The sequence below is a fragment of the Passer montanus genome, unplaced genomic scaffold (genome assembly GCF_014805655.1).
Source record: "Passer montanus isolate IOZ18808 unplaced genomic scaffold, ASM1480565v1 scaffold158, whole genome shotgun sequence".
NCBI classification, from domain to species: Eukaryota; Metazoa; Chordata; class Aves; order Passeriformes; family Passeridae; genus Passer; species Passer montanus.
The window spans coordinates 828,791-837,744 of record NW_024362938.1 but is presented as its reverse complement, the minus strand read 5'-3'; the positions used below and the strand labels follow the sequence as shown (position 1 = coordinate 837,744).

The following is an 8,954-nucleotide window of genomic DNA, read 5'->3' as shown; positions in this document are numbered from 1 at the left end:
GATCCCCAGCACTGGGGGGATTTTGGGAGTCCCCAGCACTGGGATTTTGGGGGTCCCTGGGCTGGGATTGGGGGGTCCCTGGGCTGGGATCGGGGGGTCCCTGGCCGTGGGGATTGTGAGGGTCTCAGAGCGGGGGGAGGCCGGGGGTCCCTGCCCCCTGACCCCCCCCCGCGCGATGGGCGTGGCCTCACATTGGGGGGCGTGGCTCTTTTCCTTCCTCCACCTCGCGCGGCGGGCGCGGAAGTGACGTCACGCGCGGGCGCGACGGCGTCACCATCATGGTGCGCAGAGGGGCCTGCCGCGTCCCGGAGCGGTGAGCGCGGCCCGGGCGGGGCGTGAGGGGACACGGGGGGTGAGGGGACACAGGGGGTGAGGGGCTGTGGGAATGCAGGGTGTGAGGGGATACAGGGGGTGAGGGGACACAGGGGGTGAGGGGCTCTGGGGTACACGGGGGCCCGGGGGTCCCTCCCCCCTGCCCCCCCCCCCGGCCCAGGTGGACAGCCTACACCCCGCTGGGCCGCAGGATGCCGGGCACGCGCTTCGTGGCCTTCAAGGTGCCCCTCAAGAAGGTGAGGGGGGACCCGGGGCTGGGGGGGTTCTTTGTCACTGTGCAGATTGTCACTCAGCCCTGGCAGCTCCCAGCTGAGCAGCCCCAAGGCTCTGAGGCCCGGCTCTGGGGTACACGGTGTGAGGGGACACGGGGGGTGAGGGGCTGTGGGAATGCAGGGTGTGAGGGGATACACGGTGTGAGGGGACACAGGGGGTGAGGGGCTCTGGGGTACACGGCGTGAGGGGACACAGAGGGTGAGGGGCTCTGGGGCCACAAGGTTTGAGAGTCCCCGGCCCCTAGGGATGCTTGAGGATCTCTGACCCGGGTGGGAGTTGAGGGTCCCCGAGCCAGGCGGGATTTGGGGGTCCCGAGCTCAGGGAGGTTTGAGGGGGGGGGTTGGGAATTCTGGGCCCGGGGGAGGTTTGAGGGTCCCCAGGACTGGGGGGATTTGGGGGTCCCTGGGCTGGGATTTGGGGGTCCCTGGCCGTGGGGATTGTGAGGGGGTGATTTTAATGAAAAAAATCCATGAACTAGGTGATTTTAATCAAAAAATCCATGACTTGGGTGATTTTAATCAAAAAATCCATGAACTAGGTGATTTTAATGAAAAAATCCATGAACTGGGTGGTTTTAATCAAAAAATCCATGAACTGGGTGGTTTAATGCCATTTTCACCCAAACCATCCCAGAATTCAGCGACCAAAATGCGATTTTCTGGTGTTTTTCCTGGGGTGCTCTGCCTGCTCCCCAGAGCAGCAGGCTCTCCCCACCCCCAGTTTTACCCATCCTTTCCTGCAGGGTGATTTTAATCGAAAAATCCATGACCTGGGTGATTTAATGCCATTTTCACCCAAACCATCCCAGAACTGAGTGACCAAAGTGCGATTTTCTGGTGTTTTGCCTGGGGCATTGTCTCTGCTCCCCAGAGCAGCAGGCTCTCCCCACCCCCAGGTTTAACCCATCCTTTCCTGCAGTGCTTTGAGCAGCACCTTCTGCCAAGGCAGAGGTTCTCCCCTCACGATCTGCTCAGGAAGGTGCAGGAGAGGCAGGAGGAGCTGGGGCTGATCATCGACCTCACCTGCACCACGCGCTACTACGGCCCCGAGGTGGGTGCCCAGAAGGGGGATTGTCCCCAAAAACACCTCCCGGGGGAGGGGCAGGCCTGCAGTCCTCTGCCAGGGGCTGAGCTGGAGCCTTGCAGGCCAGGGGGATGTTTCTGGTAATTGTCCAACCTTGAAATCTCCTTGGATCTTGATTGGTTGGTGATGGCTTGTGCCAAATTATTTTCTTTTTGGGTATGTTTATGGGTTTTTTTATAAATTATATATAAGAGTATATGTATATATATGTATTTATGTAATTTTAAATATATGTTTTTTGTTTATGGGCTCTTCACAGGATGGATTTTTTATTTTTGCAGGTTTAGCCTGTTTTTTCACAAAAGCAGAATGTTAAAAACCAGATTGTTATATAAACTGATTCTTATAAACAGAACTTTTCTTACCTAAGACTGTGTAGCTGCTCCTTAGGGTTTGGTGAGAAAATTTATCTTCAGTTTATTACCTGTGATTCTTTCATTAATAAGAATTTTTGTGTGAGGAAAACTGGTTTTTTCTGCTTTATTACTTTGTGATTGTGTAATTAATCAGGATTTTGGTGCTTTTCCTGGCACTTCCTGCCTTGTCTCCCCAGGAGCTGGATTAATAAGAGTTTTTGTGTGAGGAAAAGTCATCTTTTCTTTGTTTATTACCTGTGATTGTGTAATTAATAGGAATTTTTGCGTGAGAAAAATTTCTCTTTTTCCATTCTATTACCTGTGATTTTGTAATTAATGAGAATTTTTATGTGAGGAAAACTGATCTTTTCTGTGATTCTTTAATTAGTAACAATTCTTGTGTGAGGAAAACTGGTTTTTTCTGGTGTTTTTTACCTGTTACTGGATAATTCATCAGGATTTTGGTGCTTTCCCTGGCACTTCCTGCCTTGTCTCCCCAGGAGCTGCCCCCCACGCTGTGCTACTCCAAGATCCTGACCATGGGCCACGAGATCCCCAGCACAAAAACCTTCCAGAGGTTCAGTTACCTGGTGAGAAACTTCCTGGTGGCCAACAGAGACAACGGTGAGCCCGGGCTCCCCCCTGCCCAGCAGGGATTTCCTCCCTGCCCTTGGCCTGGGAACACCCAGGCAATAAATTGGATTTCAGTTGGATTTTCCTGGGCAGGGAATGGCCCCTGGCTCCCATCTGGGCAGGGAGGGAGGCAGAACTCACCTGCATTTTGGGGGGTTTTGAGCTGCCCTGGTGGTGCCCAAAGCACTGCAGGGTGCTGTTAACTGGGCTTGAGCTGTGGCCCTGAGCAGATGAGCCACAATTAACGAGCCGAGCGCTAATTGGAGCTGTGGGGGTGGTGCAGAGGGGCTCCTTGGGGGGCAGGGGAGGCAGCTCAGGGTGCCCTGTGTGTGTTGCAGATAAACTCATCGGGGTGCACTGCACACATGGCCTGAACAGGACTGGCTACCTGGTCTGCAGGTGAGTGCTGGGTCACAGGGGGTCACTGGTGACACTTCCAGGTCAGTTCTGGGTCAGAGGGGATCACTGCTGGCACTTCCAGGTCAGTTCTGGGTCAGAGGGGATCACTGCTGGCAGTTCCAGGTGAGTTCTTGACCAGAGGCATCAGTGGTGGCACTTCTAGATCAGTTTTCCTTGCCCAGGTGGGTTCAGTGGTGGCAATTCCAGGTCAGTTCTCCTGGTGGCACTTCCAGGTCACTTCCTGTGACAATTCCAGGAGGGTCCTTGCCCAGGGGGGCTCAGGGGTGACAGTTCCAGGTCAGTCCTTGCCCACTGGGCTCAGTGCTAGCCCTGCAGGAGGAAAGCAGAGTGAGTGATTTCTGTGACCCCAAACCTGCAAGGGTTCACAGCTTTCCTTGGGGGGCATTTTTCATCCCCAAATCCATCAGTAAATGCTGATTTTCCATAAATAAAAGCTTTAAAACTCCCCAGTCTTTTTTTTTCTGTTTGCACCATCACCAACCCATCAGTGTTTTCATAATTAATTGGTTAATTAGAGGTGTTCTGCTGCTCTTTCAGGTACCTGATTGATGTTGAAGGCATGGAGCCAAATGCTGCCATAGAGTGTGAGCATCCTGTGGGGTGGGGAGGGCAAATCTGGGGAGGAAACTTTTAAAAGAAGTCTTTTTAAAAAGTAGCTTGAAGTGGCTTTACTTTTTATTTGGGAAGAGATTATTTTTGGGGGGGAGAAAAGTGGGAAAAATAGTTTATTTAACAAAGTGTAAGATGATTTTTTTGGGGGAGAAAAGTGGGAAAAATAGTTTATTTAACAAAGTGTTTCTAAGTATGAAAGATGAAGTGTTAATAGAACTGGTTTTTTGAAGAGAAATTAAATTTAGAAAGTTTTTTTGTGGGTTGTAGGTAGGTTTGCTTTGTTTTTTATTAGTTTTTTGCTGTTGGAATGCATGTTTTAGGCTTTAGTGGGTTGTAGGTGCTTTTTTGGGTTTTTAGTTCAGAGTAGCTTTGAACAGTTTAAAAAAAAAAAAAGAAAAATTGTAGTTCAGGGACCTTTTTTTTGTTTTAGCTAGCTAAAAACGAAGTGAAAAGTAGATTTTTGGGGTGGCTTCAGCTGCTCTGTCTGTCCCCAGTGTTCAACACAGCCCGAGGGCACCGCATGGAGAGAAGGAACTACATCCAGGACCTGCAGAGGAGGGCCCCGGGGTGAGCCTGGCTGCTGGGGGGCAGCGGGGCTGGGGGGGCTCTGGGGGGGATTCCCAGCATATTCCAGGGATTCCCAGCATATTCCAGGGATTCCCAGCATATTCCAGGGATTCCCAGCATATTCCAGGGATTCCCAGCATATTCCAGGGATTCCCAGCATATTCCAGGGATTCCCAGCATATTCCAGCAATTCCCAGGACGTTCCAGGGATTCCCAGGACGTTCCAGGGATTCCCAGGACATTCCCAGGACGTTCCAGGGATTCCCAGGACATTCCCAGGACATTCCAGGGATTCCCAGGACATTCCAGGGATTCCCAGGACATTCCAGGGATTCCCAGGACATTCCAGGGATTCCCAGGACATTCCAGGGATTCCCAGGACATTCCAGGGATTCCCAGGACATTCCAGGGATTCCCAGGACATCCAGGCTGCTCCATCCCCGGCAGTGTGCAGGGAGCAGCCTGGCTGGGGGAGCTGTCCTTGGGGGGGTTTGGGGTCCTTTCCATCCCAAACCCTTCTGGGGAGTGGAACCCCCCAGGTCTCCTCCCAGGGCGTGCAGGAGCTGTGGGGTCACTCCGTGGGTGCAAAACTCCCCTTTCCCACTGAACACATCTGGAATTCTCCTTCCAATTCCTTCCCAAAGCAGCTGTGAGCTGAGGAGCTGGGGCTCAGGTCTGGGGAGGAAGGGCAGAGCCCCCGGCGAGCCCCAGGAGCAGCCCCAGCCCCCCCTGGCAGTGCCCAGGTAGGTGTTTGCCCCCTCCCCTTGGCACAACCCGGGCTGGGTTTGCCAGGCTGCCTTTCTCAAAGTTCAGGGGCAAAATGCCAGCATGAGGCTCCTGTGCCTGGGGATGCCAGCCCTGGCACCCCAGGAACCTTCCCAGCTGGGAATTCCCAGGAGGGGAGTGCCAGCAGAGCCAGCTGGGCACTGAGGAGCCTCTGGCACCTCCTGGCTCTGGGGGAGCTCCCGGAGCCTCTCCAGGGCAGCTCTGGGCACAGCTGTGGCTCCTTCCCCTCCTCCCCAGTTCCTGGTGGAAATTGAGAATCAGAAAATTCCTGATGGAAATTTAAAAAAAAAAAAAAAATATCCCTGATGGAAATTTTAAAAAAATCCATGATGGAAATTGAGAAAAATCCATGATGGAAATTTAAAAAAATCCCTGATGGAAATTTTTAAAAATTCATGATGGAAATTGAAAAAATAATCCTTGATGGAAATTGAAAAAAATTCCCTGATGGAAATTGAAAAAAATTCCCTGATGGAAATTGAAAAAAATCCCTGGTGGAAATTGAAAAAAAAAAATCCCTGATGGAAATTGAAAAAAAAAATCCATTATGGAAATTGAAAAAAAATTCATGATGGAAATTTAAAAAGTCCCTGGTGGAAATTGAAAAAAAAAAATCCATGATGGAAATTGAAATTGAAGTTCCTCCTGAAATCCTGAAATTTCCCCCAGAAATCAGGAGTGAGCCTCTCTGGGAGCTCAGGCTGCAGGAAAGGCTCTGGGTGTTCCCCCAGCCCTCTCTGGGTGCTGATCCCAAATTTCCCTGCAGGAACACCAGCAGTGCCAGGCAGAGGCAGGGACAGCAGAAACAGCTGGAAATAGAACATCTGGAGCAGAGGAAGCACAAAAAGCTGGAGCAGCAGGAACAGAAACAGCTGGAAATAGAACATCTGGAGCAGAGGAAGCACAAAAAGCTGGAGCAGCAGGAACAGAAACAGCTGGAAATAGAACATCTGGAGCAGAGGAAGCACAAAAAGCTGGAGCAGCAGGAGCAGAGGAAGCAGCAAAAGCAGAATGCTCTGGAGACAGAACATGTGGAGGACAGGAAGCAGAAGCAGCAGAGGCAGCAGAACCATCTGGAGCTGGAGCAGCTGGAGCAGGGAAAGCAGAAAAAGCAGGAGCAGAATGATCTGGAGATGGAGCAGCAGGAGCAGAGGAAAGAGAAGAAAAAGAAACACCTGGAGCAGGAAAAGCAGAACTGGTCTGGAGCAGAATCATGTGGAGGTAGAGCAGCACGAGCAGGGGAAGCAGGAAAAGCTGGGGCAGAGGAAAAAGAAAAAGCTGGAGCAGCAGGAAGAGAGTCATTTGGAAATAGAGCAGCTGGAGCAGAAAAAACAGAAGAAACAGAAACATCTGGAGCAGAATCAGCAGAATTACCTGGAGCAGAATCATCTGGAGCATCAGGAGCAGAGGAAGCAGAAAAGGCAGAAACATCTGGAGCAGGAAAAGCAGAATTGCCTGGAGCAGAATCCTCTGGAAATAGAGCAGCACGAGCAGGGGGAAAAGAAAAAGCTGGAACATCAGGAACAGAATCATCTGGAGGTAGAGCATCAGGAGCAGAGGAAACACAAGAAACAGAAACATCTGGAGCAGAAGAAGCAGAAAAAGCTGAAACCTCTGGAGCAGAATCATCTGGAGACAGAGCAGCTGGAGCAGAGGAAGCAGAAAAAACTGGAACATCCTGAGCAGAAGAAGCAGAATCATCTGGAGACAGAGCAGCTGGAGCAGAGGAAGCAGGAAAAGCTGGAACATCAGGAGCAGAATCACCTGGAGCAGAAGAAACTGGAGGAGCTGGAGCAGAGGAAGCAGAAAAAGCAGAATCAGGTGGAGCAGAATCACCTGGAGCACAGGAAGCAGAAAAAACTGGAACATCCTGAGCAGAAAAAGCAGAAGAAGCAGAATGATCTGGAGACAGAGCATCAGAAGCAGAGGAAGCAGGAAAATCTGGAACATCAGGAGCAGAGGAAAGAGAAGAAAAAGAAACACCTGGAGCAGGAAAAGCAGAACTGTCTGGAGCAGAATCATGTGGAAACAGAGCAGCAGGAGCAAAGGAAACACAAGAAACAGAAACATCAGGAACGGAATCATCTGAAAATGGAGCATCAGGAGCAGGGGAAAAAGAAAAAGCTGGAACATCAGGAACAGAATTGTCTGGAGATGGAGAAGCAGGAGCAGAGGAAGCAGAAGAAACAGAAAAATCTGGAACAGAATCATCTGGAACATCAGGAACAGAGGAAGCAGAAAAAGCAGAAGCACCTGGAGCAGGAAAAGCAGAATTTCCTGGAGCAGAATCATGTGGAAACAGAGCAGCAGGAGCAGGGGAAACAGAAAAAGCTGGAACATCAGGAACAGAATCATGTGGAGCAGGGAAAACAGAAGAAACAGAAAAATCTGGAGCAGGAAAAGCAGAATTACCTGGAGATGGAACATCAGGAGCAGAGGAAGCAGAAAAGGCAGAAACATCTGGAGCAGAAGAAGCAGAATCATCTGGAGCATCAGGAGCAGAGGAAGCAGAAAAAACTGGAACATCCTGAGCAGAAGAAGCAGAATCATCTGGAGACAGAGCAGCTGGAGCAGAGGAAGCAGGAAAAGCTGGAACATCAGGAACAGAATCATCTGGAGGTGGAGCATCAGGAGCAGAGGAAAAAGAAGAAACAGAAACATCCTGAGCAGAAGAAGCAGAGAAAGCTGAAACCTCTGGAGCAGAATCATCTGGAGACAGAGCAGCTGGAGCAGAGGAAGCAGGAAAAGCTGGAACATCAGGAGCAGAATCACCTGGAGCAGAAGAAACTGGAGGAGCTGGAGCAGAGGAAGCAGAAAAAGCAGAATCAGGTGGAGCAGAATCACCTGGAGCACAGGAAGCAGAAAAAACTGGAACATCCTGAGCAGAAAAAGCAGAAGAAGCAGAATGATCTGGAGACAGAGCATCAGAAGCAGAGGAAGCAGGAAAATCTGGAACATCAGGAGCAGAGGAAACAGAAGAAAAAGAAACACCTGGAGCAGGAAAAGCAGAACTGTCTGGAGCAGAATCATGTGGAAACAGAGCAGCAGGAGCAAAGGAAACACAAGAAACAGAAACATCAGGAACGGAATCATCTGAAAATGGAGCATCAGGAGCAGGGGAAAAAGAAAAAGCTGGAACATCAGGAACAGAATTGTCTGGAGATGGAGAAGCAGGAGCAGAGAAAACAGAAGAAACAGAAAAATCTGGAACAGAATCATCTGGAACATCAGGAACAGAGGAAGCAGAAAAAGCAGAAACATCTGGAGCAGGAAAAGCAGAATCATCTGGAACAGAATCATGTGGAAACACAGCAGCTGGAGCAGGGGAAACAGAAAAAGCTGGAACATCAGGAACAGAATCATGTGGAGCAGGGAAAACAGAAGAAACAGAAAAATCTGGAGCAGGAAAAGCAGAATTACCTGGAGATGGAACATCAGGAGCAGAGGAAGCAGAAAAAGCAGAAGCACCAGGAGCAGGAAAAGCAGAATCATGTGGAGATAGAGCAGCAGGAGCAGGGGAAAAAGAAAAAGCTGGAACATCAAGAAAAGAATCATGTGGAGATGGAGCATGAGGAGCAGAGGAAGCAGAAGAAACAGAAATGTCTGGAGCAGAATCATCTGGAACATCAGGAACAGAGGAAGCAGAAAAAGCAGAAACATCTGGAGCAGGAAAAGCAGAATCATCTGGAGCAGAATCATCTGGAAATAGAGCAGCACGAGCAGGGGAAGAAAAAGAAACAGAAACATCAGGAGCAGAATCATCTGGAACTGGAACATCAGGAGCAGAGGAAGCAGAACCACCTGGCGCTGCCCCCCAGGAGCTGCTGCCTCTCCCCACCCCCCAGGAAGAAGAAGAAGCAGCAGCAGGACGTGTCCTGAGCCCGGAGAGCC

General features: G+C 50.4%; 1 protein-coding gene across 7 annotated transcripts; it reads left to right on the top strand.

Moving 5' to 3' along the window:
- The first annotated feature begins 207 nt into the window (after positions 1–207).
- DUSP11 (dual specificity phosphatase 11) lies at positions 208–8,884 on the top strand. 7 transcript variants are annotated; one of them, XM_039702644.1, is made up of 10 exons: positions 208–313; positions 494–569; positions 1,525–1,656; positions 2,546–2,669; positions 3,017–3,077; positions 3,636–3,682; positions 4,205–4,277; positions 5,830–5,878; positions 6,005–6,718; positions 8,000–8,884. In XM_039702644.1, exons 1-10 carry the CDS (start codon positions 279–281, stop codon positions 8,633–8,635), a joined length of 1,947 nt encoding a protein of 648 aa, XP_039558578.1. In that variant the 5' UTR covers positions 208–278; the 3' UTR covers positions 8,636–8,884. The 7 variants fall into 7 exon arrangements, with proteins under 7 accessions (XP_039558578.1, XP_039558580.1, XP_039558581.1 ...); XM_039702646.1 differs by lacking the exon at positions 8,000–8,884 and adding an exon at positions 6,765–7,048 and having other exon boundaries at positions 6,005–6,692; XM_039702647.1 differs by lacking the exon at positions 8,000–8,884 and adding an exon at positions 6,791–7,048.
- Positions 8,885–8,954: the final 70 nt, after the last annotated feature.